Consider the following 18,300-nt stretch of genomic DNA (forward strand, 5'->3'; position numbering starts at 1 on the left):
CCTGCATCGGCAGGCGGACTCGCAACCACTGCGCCACCAGGGAAGCCTGGAGGCTTCTATTTTTAGTGACCGTGACTCTTGTTCCTTCTCTCCCAGCCACCAGAGGAATTACTGAAAGACTTGGGGTTTCCCTTGGGGAAAAAATCAGAGTGTATGACTCATGTCTTCAGATCTCTGTAGGACTGCCCTGGAGCAGAGGGACCCAAGCAGACATGCTAAGCTCTACAGGGCACATCAATCCTCTGCAATGAGGTGGCATGAGGGGGGTTACAGGCAGGGAGGCTGCTTTGGACTCAACATAAAGGAAGCACTTTCTAACTGCCAGCATTGTTCAGCAGAGGCAGCCTCAGAGGGAGGTTGGCTCCGCATTACCAAGTATCTGAGCAAAGACTGTGGCTACTGCTAGGAAAGCTGCTGGAGGGTGGGCCAGTGGGAGCTGAACTAGATGACCCCTGAAATTCTGACTCCGAAGGAGGCAGGGGCCGGGAGTCAGGAGTCACTTCCTGAGTCTGCCCCTCAATACAACCTCTTTTAAGCAGAGCCTCTCCAAGTAGAAATAAGCAATGCTGTCTCTGATGGGACCACCCACCTCTAGGACCCCAGATACCCACATACACAGGGAGAAAAGGAGCCTCCCACATTCTTTCCCTCCTGCGGTGAGGACCCCACCCCCCACCCCGCTCCTGCTCCCGCAAACAGATCCCTCTCTTATTTCACAATGGAGGTGGGCAGGCCATGCTTATTGTTCTCATTTGACTGATGGTTTCTCAAGGCCAGAGAGGCACAGGAAGTGGCCGAGCTAACACCGGAACCCAGGTCTCCTGAGTCCCAGCCCGGGTGGCTGTTGCCCACTGGACCACGATGTTAGCTAGCTCTGTGCTTCATTCTGAAGGCAGACTTCCAAAGCCTCCTGGGCTTTGGAGACCCTGCCCAAAGCTGCCCAAAGCCCAGGACTCTAGGCAACACGGACGCCCCTCCCCCGCAAACCTAAGCCTTCCAGATAATGGGAACCCTCAGCCCTCTGCCCTCTCCTCCCAGACAGGGAAAGTTCTGAAAGTTCTTCCCAAGTGCTATAGTCTGCGTCCCTTCTTCTGTACTATGTCTTCTTGGGGCTGGAGAGCAGCCAGCCTTCCACAAGCAGCTAAACCAGAGGAGAGGGATAGAGAAGTCCTGGTGGGGGCAGGGAACCAGGTGAGGACCACCCAAGCTCTGAGAGGAGGGCCAAGAGCCATTGCTTCCCTCCCTGGCCCAGCTGGTGAGGAATTTTTTAAAGTGGATGCTTAGCTGTTTCCACTTCAGGCCTGAGTTGGAGGAAGAGTGATTACTACCATTATTGTATAACTGTTGTCTGTACTGGGCTAAGCAGTTTGCATGTTTTATCTCAATCTTCCAAGCACCTTTTTGAGGTAGGTATTCTATACAAGGCTCAGAGAGGTCACCAACTTGCCCAAGGCCACACAGCAAATAAGTGGTGCGACTCAGCTGCAAATCCAGGTTGTTTAGATACAAAAGCCTTTGCTCTTAACCATTGACTTCTGGGGGAGGTGAGAGAAGCAAAGTAACTGAGGAGGTGCCAAGGCTAGAACCAGGGGACTTTCACTGTCCCTCTCCTCTCTCCACCTGGCTGGCTCCACTTTCAAATGGGAACCAAGTGCGTCAGTAGAGGATTTATGATGCATTAGCCCCCAAATAGTGGAGGTGGGAGGAAGCTCTGACAAGTGTGTGTGTTTGTGTGCGTCAGAGTTTTTGTCTCTGTAACTGGGAGTGTGTGGGTGTCTGTCCTTGGGTAACTGTGGGACACCCCTTCGAGGCCTCTCTCTTCTGTCCTCACATCAAAACCGGAAAGTTTGGTTCCTTTTCTCCCAGTGGGCGTTAGGGCAGTGTGGTGTGGTCTCTCAAACCAGTCGGCTTTGGCTGGAATCCGTCCATTCACTGGCTGTGGGACATTGGGCAAGTTACTTAGCCTCTCTGAGCCTTAGCTCCCTCATTTAAAAAACGAGGATAAAGCACATACCTCACAGGCTGTTACAAGCATTTAATGAATTACTAAAAGAGAAACACTGCAGTGTTTGCACGTTAAGCGCTTACTAAGGGTTAAGTAATACTGCATTGTTCAGTCACGAGCTGCCACCCCCGGGGCGGTGCTGGAGTAGCTGAGACCCCCGCCCCCCACTTCCCCATCACAATTCGAGGAGCTAAGGCCCACCACAGTGGGGGCAGTCAGGAAAGCGGGGGGGAGGGAGCCAGAAGCTGTGGCGGAGCCCCCTCCTCACGCAGTTCCTCCCCGCAGCCTGTCCCCCAGGGTTTTACAAGGTGTCCCCGCGGCGGCCCCTCTGCTCGCCGTGCCCGGAGCACAGCCGGGCCCTGGAAAACGCGTCCACGTTCTGCGTGTGCCAGGAGAGCTACGCGCGCTCGCCCAGCGACCCGCCCTCGGCGTCCTGCACCCGTGAGTCCCCCTCCTGAATGCCTTCCGGATGGTGGGTGGGGCGGTCCATAAGGGCGTAATCGAGGCGTTGTGAGGGCAGGGGTTCCACACTCGGGGGCGCCAGGGCGCACGTGGGGGCCAGCGATCCAGACGGCAGAGTGGAGGGAGGGGAGCCTGGGGCGGTGATGGGGCCCGGGGCCCGGGGTTGGAAGAAGCAGGACAACAGAGACAGTCCAGACGGAGGGATGAGGTTAGGCTTGTTGGGGGATCACCGTGTGCGCCGCCTACAACCATCCCCGCCCTCACCTCTCCCAACTTTCCAGCCAGGCGGGGGACTCCCGCCCCTCACACTCTGCATCCCCAACCTCATCCCCTCACTGACATCCTCCCACCCCATCACTGACCGCGCCCCACTCCCACATCCCGCCCCTCACTGCTCCACGCCCCCGTCCCTCCCCCTCACTGCCCCCGCCCCCATCCCGCCCTTCCTCTCCCGGCCCCTGACGGCGCCCGCCTCTGTGCCCCCAGGGCCGCCGTCGGCGCCGCGGGACTTGCAGTACAGCTTGAGCCGCTCGCCGCTAGCGCTGCGGCTGCGCTGGCTGCCTCCGGCCGACTCGGGCGGCCGCTCGGACGTCACCTACTCGCTGCTGTGCCTGCGCTGCGGCCGCGAGGACCCGGCGGGCGCGTGCGAACCGTGCGGGCCGCGCGTGGCCTTCGTGCCGCGCCAGGCGGGGCTGCGGGAGCGCGCCGCCACACTGCTGCACCTGCGGCCCGGCGCGCGCTACACCGTGCGCGTAGCCGCGCTCAACGGAGTGTCTGGCCCGGAGGCCGCCGCGGGAGCCACCTACGCGCAGGTCACCGTCTCCACCGGTGCCGGGGGTAAGGCCTTCCGCACCCCGCGCGCCCGCCCGTCCGGCCCACCGCGAGCATCCCCACAGCCCGCAGCCACCCCGGATAAACTGCGATCGCTGGTCTTAAACAAAAATCCCCGACCCTGGCGACCCCCCAGCGAGGTCAACCCCCTTCCCGAAGGCCATGGAGGAGAGATTAAGGATACAGGTGACTCTGTGCCTCTGGGCCAAAGAGGTTATGAGTGTTAGTGATTCTGCGGGAGCCAGTGCGTGCTCCTTCTTCTGACCTCGCGGAAAGCCTATGTCCCACATCCAACTCTGCAGTTGCCTTGCCTCTCGTTTCCCGGCAAAAGGGGTGGAAGGTTCCTCAATCTTTTTGCCCTCCCTTCTCAAAAATTTCAGTGGGAACCAGAATCATACCTCCTTTTTTCCTGTCTTAGAAAGAGGGACCCTGTGTGTATCCCTCTGACTTAATCCCTCGGTCTCTGCAAGGGTGTTGCTGCATTGTCACCCTCTTTCATAGTCCTGGAAAAGAGCAAGGAAGCACGGAGGGTCAGACTGTCAGGGGCGATAGAATTCACTGGTCAACACATAACAGTCACATTTCGGAGTCTGGAATTGAGATGAATAAATGAAGACCTACAATCCCTTTATACTACATCTTCCTCATTCCTGACATTTACTTTTGATTTGTCTCACTCAGCTTCAAGTAATCCTTCAAGTATCCTTTGCAAGAAAGATAAGTGAGTGAGTGGTATGGTCTTTTCATATCTGAGAAGATATGTTCCGTTTGTGACTCTGCTTCCCCGTCTGATGGCAGTTGTATTGCAGAAGAGTCTGAGGCGAGGGTAATCGTCATTGTTTTGTAGGTGACTTGAATACGAATGTGTACATGCATGGATGTTTGTATAATTCTTAGGCTACTGGTGAAAATAAACTTTAACCAATATTGACCTCTTTTCATTGAGTTTGGCTAGAACATAGTAAAACTTTGGATCTGCATACCTTTTTTTTATTCCTGGAAAATTTTTTTTTCAGTTTTTATTTCCAGTTGTTACTTTGACTAGAACTTCTAATAACTCTGATCTCTCTCTTAAGACTCTTTCTAAACCTTGAGTTGTACGTCCATTTTCTGATTCTCAAATCTTGTCGCTTCCTTTATCATTTTCAGCTCTTAATCCATTTCCTCTGCCTTTTGGGAGAGATTCTTAATCCATTTCCTCTGCCTTTTGGGAGAGATTTCCCAACTTGCCTGATTTTCCGGGACAATTTTTTTTTTTTTACTATCTCTATTATGATTTAACATTTGCTATTGCACTTATATTTTAAAAAATTCAGAATAGAAAAAGAAAATGAGCACCCATAATCCTATTATCCAGAGATATACAACTACTAATATCTTGGAGTATATCCTTCCACATTTTTTTCTATTTCTATATCCATACCTAGAACTATCTACTATAAAACCCCTTTTGTATAATATACATAACACAAATTTTTATCTGGTATTTCCTGATAATAATCCTGTTTTGATATAGATGGGTTTAAAAATCATGTTAAGGAAATAGTCTTCTGTTTCCATTTTGTTCATAAAAATACTTTCACTGATTGAGTGCTGCTCTGTGTTTGGCACTGTGCAATATGATTTTCTACATTAATTCATTTAAATCAAATGATAATCATCTTTCAGATGGTGAAACTGAAGTCTGAGAGGCCAAGTGAATTATCCGAAGTCAGCCAGCAGGTAGTCGAGACCCATCTTTGAACTCAGGTCTGTCTAATACCAAAGCCCTGCTTTTAGCCCCTTGGCCATATAATGCTTTCACTTTTTACTGAACTTTTCAGAAAAATCAGCAATGGATGTTAATTTTACAAAATGCTTCTTGAGCATCTTTCAAGATGACCACGTTTTCTTGTCTTTGACCTTTCGATACGATGAATTCTATTAATGGATTTTTTCAGTGTGAGTTCTTTTTGCCTTCCTAGATTATACCCTACTGCAGATGAGTGTGTTATTCTTTTAATATTTGCTGAATTAATTTGCTTATATTTTAATATTTTTTCCATCTACATTTATAAGAGAGAGTAGTTTTTTTTTCTTTAATTAATTTATTTATGGCTGTGTTGGGTCTTCGTTTCTGTGCGAGGGCTTTCTCTAGTTGTGGTAAGCGGGGGCCACTCCTCACAGCGATGCGCGGGCCCCTCACTATCGCGGCCTCTCCCGTTGCGGAGCACAGGCTCCAGATGCGCAGGCTTAGCAACTGTGGCTCACGGGCCCAGCCGCTCCGCGGCATGCGGGATCCCCCCAGACCAGGTCCTGAACCCGTGTCCCCTGCACCGGCAGGCAGACTCTCAACCACTGCGCCACCAGGGAAGCCCCCGAGAGTAGCTTTTTTTTAAAATTATTGTGTTCTTTGTCAAGTTTTAGCATTTTGGGCTGGCTTTGAAAAAGGCATCAGGAATAATCTCTTCTTTTTCTCTGTTCTGGAACAGTTTAAATAGCATAATTATCATTCTTTGAAGGCATGCAAAACTGCCTGGGAAACTGTACCTTGCTGATGTTTGCAATCTTTTCTATAACTTCTTCTTGAATCAGTTTTGTTAATCTGTACTTTCATAGAAAATCTTTTGATGATCTTTTTCTAATTTATTAGCCCAGAAACGCTTATTTAAAAACTTTCCATAGTATCTGGAGTTAACTCTTACTTTCTCTTTCTTCATATTGTGTCCTGTGATGTCTTTTTTAAAATTATTCTGGTCAGAAGTTTATTTTATTGGTTATGACAAATAACCAGCTCTTGAACTTACCGATTCCACTGCTCTTTACTTTTGTCACTTATTTTATGATTTTATCTTTATTACTACCATCCTCCTGATTTCCTGAAGTCTTTTTCTAGGTGGGTTCAGTGCTTAGTTGTTTTTTTTAAATATTTATTTATATGTTTGCCTGTGCCAGGTCTTAGTTGCAGCACATGGGATCTTTGTTGCTGCAGGCAGGATCTTCATTGCAGCATGCGGGCTTAGTTGCAGCATGCGGGATCTTTAGTTGTGGCATGCATGTGGGATCTAGTTCCCTGACCAGGGATCGAACCCTGCATTGGGAGCACGGAGTCTTAACTGCTGGACCACCAGCGAAGTCCCAGTGCTTAGTTTTTATATTATAGTTTTAATATTTTAAGCCTATGAAATTTCCTCTAAGAATAGCTTTGGTCACATCCAGTATGTTTTTATACATAATATATCACATTTTTCGTATTGTCATTTTCTTTGTAGATATAATTCACATACCATAAAATTTCACTTACCTTTTAAAGTGTACAATTCAGTCATTTTTCCTAGCAGCTATCACAAACTGTCTAATTCCAGAACATTTTCATCATCCCCCAAAGAAACCCATTAACAGTCACTTCCCATTCCTCCCACCCCCTCCAGCCCCTAATAACTACTAATCTACTCTCTGTTTCTATGGATTTGCCTATTCTGGGCATTTTATATACATGGAATTATACAGTATGTGGACTTTTATGTCTGTCTTTTTTCACTTAGCATAATGTTTTCACGGTTTGTCCATGTTGTAATATGTATCAGTATGCCATTCCTTTTATGGCTGACTAATGTTCCATTGTATGGATATACCACAATTTTGTGTATTCATTCATCAGTTTATGGACTTTGGACTGTTTCTGCTTTTTGGCTATTAGAGTAATGGTGCTATGAACATTCATGTACAAGTTTTTGTGGAAACAGGTTTTCAGTCCTCTTGGGTACATACTTAGGAGTGGAATTGCTAGGTCATATGATGTCATAGACTGAATTGTCTCTCCCAGGTTCATATGTTGAAGCCTTAACCCCCAGTGTGACTGTATTTGGAGATAGGGCCTTTAAGGAAATAACTAAGGTTAATGAGATCCTAAGGACGAGGCCCTAATCCCAAGGACTAGTGTCCTTACGAGAAGAGGAACAGACACCAGAGCTCATTTGCTCTCTTTGTGCATACACAGAGGAAAAGACAGGTGAGGACACAGCAAGAAGGTGGCTGTCTGCAAGTCAGGAAGAGAGCCCTCACTAGAATACAAACATGAATCTGCAAGCATCGTCTGGGATTTCTAGCCTTTAGAACTATGAGAAAATACATTTTTGTTGTTTAAGCCACCCAGTCTACAGTATCTTGTTATGGCAGCCTGAGCTGACCAATACATATGGAAACTTTTTTATCTTTTTGAGGAGCTGCTGAACTTTTTGAGGAATTGTCAGACTGTCTTCCAAAGCAACTCTACCTTTTTACATTCCCACCAGCAAATGTACAAGGCTTCCAGTTTCTCCACCTCCTCACCAACACTTGTTTGTCTTGCTGATTTTAGCCATCCTAGTGGATATGAAATGGTATCTCATTGCAGTTTCAGTTTACATTTCCATAATGACTAATGATGTTGAACCTCTTTTCATGTGCTGGGTTTTCTTTTTGTCATTGAGTGATAAGAGGTTTTTTGTCTAATCTGTATATTCTGTATACCTTTGTATTACTTTCCTAGGGCTGCTATAACAAAGTACCAAAAATTAGATGGCTTAAAACAAAAGAAATTTCTTGTCTCACATTTCTGGAAGCTAGAAGTTTGAAATCAAGGTGTCAGCTGGGCCGTGCTTTCTCTGCTCTAAGTGAGAATCCTTCCTTCCTTCTAGCCTCTGGTGTTTGCTGGCGGTCCTTGGCCTTCCGTGGTTTGTAGATGCGTCACTCCAGTCACATGGCCCTCTTTTCCCTGTGTGTCTCCGCATCATCTTCTCTCTATGAGAGTCCCTCTCTGTGTCTAAATTTCCCCCCATTCAGAAGAACACCAGTCACATTGGATTAGGGCCCACCCAGATGACTTCATGTTGACTTGATTACCTCTGTGAAGACCATATTTCCAAATAAAGTCACATTCTAGAGGTACTGGGGGTTAGGACCTCAAAATATCTTTTTGGAGGGACACAGTTCAACACATAATGACCATTATGATACATGGTTTGCTAATATTTTCTCCTACTCTGTGGGTTGCCACTCACCTTTTTTTTCCAAAGGAGATGTCATTGACATATAACATGATATTAATTTCAGGTATACAACTTAATGATTTGATATTTGTATATATTGTAAAATGATCACACAATAAGTCTAGATCATCCACAGCCACACATAGTTATAAGAACTCTTTAAGATCTACTCTCTTAGCAATTGTGTTTTTTTTTGGCCACACTGCACGGTTTGCGGGATCTTAGTTCCCTGACCAGGGATTGAACCCAGGTCTTTGGCAGTGAATATGTGGAGTCCTAACCACTGGACCGTCAGGGAAGTCCCAGCAATTTTCAAATATACAACATAGTATTATTAACTATAGTCACCACGCTGTACATTACATCTCCAGGACTTATTTATTTTATAACAGGAAGTTTATACCTTTTGACCACCTTCACCCATTTTTGTTTTTTTCCTTTCCTTTTGGCAGCACGTGGGCCTCTCACTGCTGTGGCCTCTCCCATTGTGGAGCACAGGCTCCGGCTGCCCAGGCTCAGCGGCCATGGCTCACGGGCCCAGCCGCTCCGCGGCATGTGGGATCTTCCCGGACCGGGGCACGAACCCATGTCCCCTGCATCGGCAGGTGGACACCCAACCACTGTGCCACCAGGGAAGCCCCATGACTCTTTTTGAATTATGGTTTTCTCAGGGTATATGCCCCGTAGTGGTATTGCTGGGTCATATGGTAGTTCTATTTTTAGTTTTTAGTTGTTTTTTTTTTTTTAATTAATTAATTTATTTTTGGCTGTGTTGGGTCTTCGTTTCTGTGCGAGGACTTTCTCTAGTTGCGGCATGCGGGGGCCACTCTTCATCGCGGTGCGCGGGCCTCTCACTATCGCGGCCTCTCTTGTTGCGGAACACAGGCTCCAGACACGCAGGCTCAGTAGTTGTGGCTCACTGGCCTAGTTGCTCCACGGCATGTGGGATCTTCCCAGACCAGGGCTCGAACCCATGTCCCCTGCATTGGCAGGCAGATTCTCAACCACTGCGCCACCAGGGAAGCCCTATTTTTAGTTTTTTAAGGAACCTCCATACTGTTCTCCATAGTGGCTGTATCAATTTACATTCCCAACAACAGTGCAAGAGGGTTCCCTTTTCTCCACATCCTCTCCAGCATTTATTGTTTGTAGATTTTTTGATGATGGCCATTCTGACTGGTGTGAGGTGATACCTCATTGCAGTTTTGAGTTGCATTTCTCTAATGATTAACCTTCACCCATTTTGCCCACCTCTCACCTCCACCTATGGCAGCCACCTGTCTTTCACTTTCTTAGTAGTGTCCTTTGAAGCTCAGAGTTTTAAATTTTGATCAAGTCCAGTTTATTTTTCTTTAGTTGCTTGTGTTTTTGGTTTCATAGCTAAGAAACCGTTGCCTAAATCAAGGTCATGAAGACTTACACCTGTGTTTTCTTCTAGTATTGTAGTTTCGACTAAAATTATTTTATTTTATTTATTTATTTTTAAATTATTTTTAAATTTATTTTTGGCTGCGTTGGGTCTTTGTTACTGCGCACGGGCTTTCTCTAGTTGCGGTGAGCAGGGGCTACTCTTTGTTGCAGTGCGTGGCCTTTTCCTTGCAGTGGCTTCTCTTGTTGCAGAGCACAGGCTCTAGGCATGCAGGCTTCAGTAGTTGTGGCACACAGGCTCAGTAGTTGTGGCTCGCGGGCTCTAGAGTGCAGGCTTAGTAGTTGTGGTGCACGGGCTTAGTTTCTCCGCGGCATGTGGGATCTTCCTGGACCAGGGCTCGAACCCATGTCACCTGCATTGGCAGGCGGATTCTTAACCATTGCCCCACCAGGGAAGTCCCCAATGTTTACTTTTTAAAGTAACTATTGTGGTTTTCTTTGAGGGCTAAGGTATGGTAAACATTTTAACTCTTCTATGGCTACCTTGAAGCAATGCGTATTATTTTTATACTGCAGTGTTCTCTCTCTCCCCCTCCATCTCCATATATATTAAGTACTATATTATTTAATCCTTCTATTTCCTTCTTATTGTCTACTTGATGTTCCAAGGACTAAGAGGTTTAACTTTCCCATTCTGCCTGTAATTTTGTTACATTCCTTATATTTGTAATGACTTTTAAATATTTTGATTTTGCTAATGCATTTTTAGTTTCCCTACACGCCTTTCTCACTTTCTCCACTTTTATCTCATCTCATCCTGTTTCTTTTTCTTCTCCATCTGTTTTCTCTTCGTGGCCTTCTGCTCCTATTTCAGAAGGCTGTGTTTTCTTTCATCTTCTTCAAGATGCCAAACAGCCTCCTTACTTGTTCTTCTAACTGTCATATTAATCGCTCTTAAAGATCTGCTCCTCCTGAGTCTTCATTTTTAAAAAAATTTATTTATTTATTTTTGGCTGCTTTGGGTCTTCGTTGCTGTGTGTGGGCTTTCTCTAGTATGGCAAGCGGGGGCTAGTCTTCATTGCAGTGCGCGGGCTTCTCATTGCGGTGGCTTCTCTTTGCTGCGGAGCATGGGATCTAGGTGTGCGGGCTTCAGTAGTTGCGGCGTGCAAGCTCAGTAGTTGTGGCTCGCGGGCTCTAGAGTGCAGGCTCAGTAGTTGTGGCGCACGGGCTTAGTTGCTCCGTGGCATGTGGGATCTTCCCGGACCAGGGCTCGAACCTGTGTCCCCTGCATTGGCAGGCAGATTCTTAACCACTGCGTCACCAGGGAAGTCCCCTCCTGAGTCTTTAGAGTAATACTTTTTCTTCTTCTTTTTTTTTTTTTTTTTTGCGGTACACGGGCCTCTCACTGTTGCGGCCTCAGCACAGGGTCCGGACGCGCAGGCTCAGCGGCCATGGCTCACGGGCCCAGCCGCTCTGCGGCATGTGGGATCCTCCCGGACCGGGGCATGAACCCATGTCCCCCGCATCGGCAGGCAGACTCTCAGCCACTGCGCCACCCGGGAAGCCCTAGAGTAATACTTTTTTTTGCTTATTCAGAAATATTTTTTCATATGCCCAATTTCTTAGTGTTTTCTGTTTACTTGTTCTCGAACAAGGAACTAGCTGATGTTTGCCAAAAAACCCAAAAACCAAAACAAGATATATGAATTGTCCTTTTTACCAGTTTGTGAGGCTTTCAGCTGCAAGTAACAATACGTCTCAGTGCAAATGACATTTGACTGAAATGACTTATTAGCTTACCTAAGAAGAGGGGAATTAGAGCTTGGTTAATTCAGCAGCTCAACAGTGCCCTCAAGGACCCAGGTTCTTTCTTTCACTCCACTCTGCCATCCTTATAACATAGGCTGGCTCCCTTATGGTGGCAAGTTGGATGCAGCTGCTCCAGACATCATCATATCCTTACCATCCAGGGCAGAAAAAGAACTGTTTCTTCCTTGTTGGTATCTTTTTTTATTTTAAGTTGTGACTCTATTCCTTTATTTCTTTTTTCTTAATAGATCTTTACTGGAGTATAATTGCTTCACAATACTGCGTTAGTTTCTGTTGCACAACAAAGCGAATCAGTCATATGCATACACATGTCCCCATATCCCCTCCCTCTTGAGCCTCCCTCCCATCCTCCCTATCCCACCCCTCTAGGTCATCGCAAAGTACCGAGCCAATCCCCCTGTGCTATGCTGCTGCTTCCCACCAGCCAGCTATTTTACATTCGGTAGTGTATATATGTCAATGCTACTCTCACTTTGCCCCAGCTTCACCCTCCCACCCCATGTCCTCAGTTGCAGGGCAGGAATAAAGATGTAGACATAGAAAATGTTGGTATCTTTTTAAAAGCCAGAAACCTTTCCCATAATCCCTCCTCCCCTTAGGTGACTTCTCCTTTTGTTGGCCAGAACTGGATTATGAACCCAACCCTAACCCAATTATTGGCAAAGGGAATGAGTGCACACAGATGTTTTAGAACAATCAGAATTAACCTGAGTCATCTCAGGGCAGACAGTAGACCCTGAATCAAAAACTGGGGTCAGTCAGCGGGGAAGGGGGACATGGCCGTTGGATAGGTTTCCAGTAGTGTCTGCTGTACTCTCAGCCCCACTTTGGTGCTGACTGATCTCATTACCAATCTACAGTGGGAGAGCAGGTGCTTGGGCTCAGTTTTTAGCTCCATTGTCAGAATTTATCAGGCTTTCATCTAACATAGCTCTGCAGGGCTGAAATTCAACCTTCTTCTACCTCTATATCCTGGCCATCTGATAACTTTCAACAAATGTAGTTTTTAAAAATGACATTCCTGGCTCTTTCCTGCCTCTGCCCTCCATCTGTATCTACAAGGGATTGTGCCCCTTTCTAGGATGTTTCATCACTCTTTTTCCCTTTGTGCCTACATCTTTTCTGGGAGCTGCCATCTCCAAGTGTATCTAGGCTGAGAGGCACTCTTCCGAGATAGGGAAGAACACTTTTCCTCCAAAGCAACTATGCGGTAGAGTGATGGCTGTGCATTCGTTGTCCAGTTGACAAAGACCTTGCTTTTTTTTTTTTTTTTTTAAGGTTCAGGCAGTGGGAGGAAGGATGAAGTATCTTCCAAGTTATTTTCAGGATGGGAGGCAGTGTCACTCTGTGAGTAGCATAGCCGAAGGGTGCACTACAATTGTATTTTTCAGTCCAGTACCACTGGCTTTAGCGTAGGTGGAAATATGCCGCTCTACTCCCCATCACCCCATTCTGGCAGTCAGCTGTCAAGATTAGTTTACGGTGACATTCTGTGTTTTCAACTCTTTCTGTATCTTTGGGTCTTAATTAGAATTTGGGGGAGACTGGAGGTGGAGCCTGTTAGATGGTTACCATTTAAAACTGGAAGCCATGTTTATACGCTTTTCTAAGAGTGATCTCCTATGCCCTTCTCTCCACTTCCTCGGCCCGTTGCCACCTGCCGTGCATTTCCCCTCTATGGCCTGAAGTCACCAGGAACCTCCACACTGTTAAAGCCAGTGGGCGCTTTGAATCATCTTGCCCCGTCTCTGCTCAGCGTATGACACTGCCAACCAGCAGTTCCTCTTGCTGGTAAACTTGGTATTGAATGCTTGTTCTGTGTCAGGTGTTGTGCTAAGCTCTCCAGATGCATTAATTCATAAAATTCTCACAGCAGGCCTAAGGAGGTCATTCTTGTTTCCAGTCTACATATAAGGAAACGGAGGCTCTTGCTTGTGGCCCAGTAGCTAATAACTGGAAGAGTCAGGAAGGAACCTTCCTAAATGTCCTCTTCCCTGGGCTTCTGTAGCCTCCTTTGCTCCTGGCTTTTTCCTCCTACCTCTGTGGCTTCTCCTTTCTAAGCTCCTCTTCCTTTGCCTGCCTTTTCTTGGGCTTGTTTCCTGAAAGCTTTGCCTTCTCTCTCTCTGTGCGTTGCCCTGGGCAGTTTCATCGAATCACCTCCTGATGGCTCTCGGATCTCTATCACCCTCCCAGGTACCTTTTGGGAGCCTTGGAACCCCTTATCCAGCTGCCTTTCTGGCATCTTCTCTTGGGAACCCCTCTGCTCAACACACTTAAAGTGAAGTCATGATCTTTCCTCCCAGTAACCTGGTGGTACCTTATTCTGGCATGATTACACTTTTGTTTCTTTTTGTTTGCTACTGTCTGTCCCCCCCAACATTATCTAGACTAGGTTCTCAAATCTGTCTGTACACTGGAATCATCGAGAAGCTTTTAAAAAAGATGCTAATGCCTGAGTCCCAACCCACAGAAATTATGATTTAATTGCTTTGGGTTTATGACCTGGGCATCAATACTTTTTTAAATTGTGGTAAAAAACATATAATTTACCAAATTAACCATTTTTAAGTGTACAGTACAGTAGTGTTGACTATATGCAATTATTGTACAACAGACCTCTAGAACTTTTTCATCTTGCAAAATGCAAACTCTATACCCTTTGAACAACAGCTCCGCTTGCGCCTTCCCCCAGACCCTGGCAACCACCATTCTACTTTCTAAGAGTTCGATTACTTTAGATACTTCATAGAAGTGGAGTCATGCAGAATCTGTCTTTTCGCTACTGGCTTATTTCACTCAGCATAATGTCCTCAAAGTTCATCCATGTTGTTGCATGGGATGGGATTTCATTTTTTAGGCTGAATAGTATTCCATTGTATGTCTACATCACATTATTTTTTCCCCCAGCTTTATTGAGATATAATTGAATTACACCTTTATGTAAGTCTAAGGTGTACAATGTGATGGTTTGGTGTATGTGTGTATTGTGAAATGATTGCCATGGGAAGGTTAGTTAACACATCCATCACCTCACATAAGTATGTTTTATGAGTCTAGTGAAAACATTCAAGATCTCTCTTAGCAGTTTTCAACTACACCATGCCATACATTAGATCCCCAGATGTAATTCATCTTATTATTGGAAGTTTGTACCTTTGACCAACATCTCCCCATTTCCCCCACCCCCTAGCTCTTGTCAAAAACCAATCTACTCTCTGTTTCTATGAGTTTGGCATTTTTATTTTTTTTTAATTATATATTTATTTATGGCTGCATTGGGTCTTCTTTGCTGCGCACGGGCTTTCTCTAGTTGTGGCGAGTGGGGGCTACTCTTCGTTGTGGTACGCGGGCTTCTGATTGCGGTGGCTTCTCTTGTTGTGGAGCACGGTCTCTAGGTGCGCAGGCTTCAGTAGTTGTGGCACGTGGGCTTCAGTAGTTGTGGCTCGCGGGCTCTAGAGCGCAGGCTCAGTAGTTGTGGCTCACGGGCTTAGTTGCTCCGTGGCATGTGGGATCTTCCCAGACCAGGGCTCGAACCCGCGTCCCCTGCATTGACAGGTGGATTCTTAACCACTGCGCCACCAGGGAAGTCCCGAGTTCGGCAGTTTTAGATTCTACATATAAGTGAGATCATGCAGTATTTGTCTCTCTTTGTCTTATTTCACTTAGTATAATGCCTTCAAGGTTCATCTGTGGTTTTGCTAGTGGCAGGATATCTTTTTTTTAATCACTGAATAACATATCATTAAATATATATGTATATAATTTTCTTGTCTTTATCCGTTCATCTGTCAACAGACACTTATGTTGTTTCCATATCTTGGCTATTGTGAATAATGCTGCAGTGAACATGGAAGTGCAGAAATTTCTTCAAAATTGTGATTTCATTTCCTTGGGCTATATACTCAGAAGAGAGGTTGCTACAGCACATGGTAGTTCTATTTTTATTTTATTGTATTTTTTATCGATTTTTTAATTGAAGTATAGTTGATTTACAATGTTGTGTTAATTTCTGCTGTACAAAGTGATTCAGTTATATGCATATATACATTTTTAAATATTTTTTCCATTATAGTTTATCATAGGATACTGAATATAGTTCTCTGTGCTATTCAGTAGGACCTTGTTTTTTATCCATTCTATGTATAAAAGCTTACATCTGCTAAACCCAACCTCCCACTTCACCCCTCCCCCTTGGCAACCACCAGTCTGTTCTCTATGTCTTTGATTCTGTTTATTTTTCATAGATAGGTTCATTTGTGTTATATTTTAGATTCCACATATTAAGTGATATCATATGGTATTTGTCTTTCTCTTTCTGACTTCACTTAGTATGATAATCTCTAGTTGCATCCTATTTTTATTTTTTTAAGGAACCTCCATACTGTTTTCCATAGTGGCTGTACCAATTTACATTCCCAGCAACAGTGCACAGGGTTCCAATTTCTCCATAGCCTCGTCAACACTTGTTATTTTCTGTTTGTTTGTTTTGTTTTGTTTGCTGTTGTTGTTTGTTTGTTTTTGATCCTAACAGGTATGAGGTGATATCTCATTGTGGTTTTGACTTCCATTTCCCTGATGATTAGTGATATTGAGTATCTTTTCATGTGCTTATTGCCCATTTGCACATCTTCTTTGGAGAAATGTTTATTCAAGTCCTCTGCCCATTGGGTTATTTGTGGGTTTTTGTTGTTATTGTTGAGTTGTAGGAGTTCTTTTAATATCCTGGATATTAACCCTTTATCAGATATGTGGTTAGTAAATATATTCCCCCATTCCATAGGTTGCTTTTTCACTCTGTTGATTGTTTCCTTTACTGTACAGATGTTTTTAGTTTGATGTAGTGCCATTTGTCTATTTTCGCTTTTGTTGCCTGTGTTTTGGTGTCATATTCAAGAAATCATTGCCAAATCCAATGTCATGAAGCTTTTCCTCTATATTTTCTTCTAGGAGTTTTATAGTTTCAGGTCTTACATTTATGCCTGTAATTCATTTTGAGTTAATTTTTGTATGTGGTGAAGGTAAGGGCCCAAATTCATTCTTTTGCATGTGGATATTCAAATTCCCCAGCACTGGGGACTTCCCTCGTGGTCCAGTGGTTAAGACTCTGCGCTTCCAATGCAGGGGGCGTGGGTTCAATCCCTGGTTGGGGAACTAAGATCCACATGCTGCACAGCGTGGCCAAAAAACAAAACAAAACAAAAATCAAATTCTCCAGCATCATTTGTTGAAGATACTTTCCTTTTCCCGTTGTGTGGCCCTGACATCCTTGTAGAGGAGCATTTGACCATATATGTGAGGGTTTACTTTTGGGCTGTCTGTTCTGTTCCATTGGTCTATAGTTCTGTTTTTATGCCAAGTACCATACTGTTTTGTTTACTGTAGGTTTGTAACATTTTGAAGTAAAAAAGTGTGAGGCTTCCAGGTTTGCTTTTCTTTCTCAAGATCATTTTGACTGTTCATGGTCCTTTGAGATTCCATGTGGATTTTAGAATTTTTTTCTATTTTTGCAAAATATGCTATTGGGATTTTGATAGGAATTGCACTGAATTTTTTTAGGTCACTTTCGGTAGTATGGACATTTTGACAATATTAAATCTACACTCCATAAATATGGATGTCTTTTTTTTTTAAACACAGATTTTATTTATTTATTTATTTATGGCTGTGTTGGGTCTTAGCTGTGGCACGTGGGAACTTCTGTTGCAGTACACGGGCTTTTCATTGCGGTGTGCTGCGGGCTTCTCTCTAGTTGTGGCACATGGACTTCTCTCTAGCTGTGACGTGCAGACCCTGTAGTTGTGGCACGTGGGCTCCAGAGCATGTGGGCTCTGTAGTTGTGGCATGTGGGCTCAGTGGTTGCGGCGCGCAGGTTTAGTTGCCCCGCGGCATTTGTGATCTTATTTCTCCGAACAGGGATCGAACCCACGTCCCCTGCATTGCAAGGAAGATTCTTAACCACTGGACCACCAGGGAAGTCCCAATAAATATGGATGTCTTTCTGTTTATTTGTGTCTTCTTCAGTTTCTTTCAGCAGTGTCTTGTAGTTTTCAGTGTGCAAGTCTTTTGCTTTTCTGGTTAAGTTTATTCCTAAATATTTTATCTTTTTTGATGCTATGGTAAGTGGGATTGTTTACTTAATTTCTGTTTCATATTGTTCATTGTTAGTGTGTAGAAATGCAAGTGATTTTGTGATTTGATTTTGTATCCAGCAACTTTGCTATATTTGTTTATTTGTTCTAACAGTGTTTTCTGTGGAATCTGTGGGGTTTTCTACATATAAGATTATGTCATCTGTGGAGAGAGATCATTTTACTTCCTCCTTTCCAATCTGGATGCCTTTTATTTCTTTTTCTTGCCTAATTGATCTGTCTAGGCCTCCCAGTACTGTGTTGAATAGAAGTGGCAAGAGTGGGCATCCTTGTCTTGTTCCTGATCTTCAAGGGAAAACTTTCAGTTTTTCACCATTGAGTATGACGTTAGCTGTGGGCTTTTCATATATGGCCTTTATTATGTTGAGGTAGTTTCCTTCTATCCCTAGTTTGTTGAGTATATTACCTCTTGCCCAGACTATTAGAGTAGTTGAGTAGCTTGTCTTCCTGCCTTCTGTGCTCCCTAATGTCTCCAAACTGCAGAGAGTGTAGAAAGAGCCTGGGGGATTAGAACCAGCCACCATGAGGGAAGCTGGAGTATAGGGTGTGGGCAAGCAGCACGTGACCTGATGCTTTCCCCCTAGGAGCCAGGGAAGCAGAGAGCTGTGGGGTGAGAGGGGCCTCCCTTCCCTCTAGTCCCGCAAAG

General features: G+C 45.1%; 1 protein-coding gene across 1 annotated transcript in view; it reads left to right on the forward strand.

Moving 5' to 3' along the window:
* EPHA10 (EPH receptor A10) overlaps positions 1-18,300 on the forward strand; it is a 44,764-nt gene that overhangs the window by 7,476 nt on the left and 18,988 nt on the right. Inside the window, exons 4-5 of the mRNA XM_027109056.1 lie at positions 2,291-2,446; positions 2,954-3,304. Coding sequence (XP_026964857.1) covers positions 2,291-2,446; positions 2,954-3,304 — 507 coding nt within the window. The remainder of the gene's footprint in view (positions 1-2,290; positions 2,447-2,953; positions 3,305-18,300) is intronic.

Source organism: Aethalodelphis obliquidens, unplaced genomic scaffold (genome assembly GCF_003676395.1).
Source record: "Aethalodelphis obliquidens isolate GAN/ISIS:26980383/991018 unplaced genomic scaffold, ASM367639v1 scaffold9, whole genome shotgun sequence".
NCBI lineage: Eukaryota > Metazoa > Chordata > Mammalia > Artiodactyla > Delphinidae > Aethalodelphis > Aethalodelphis obliquidens.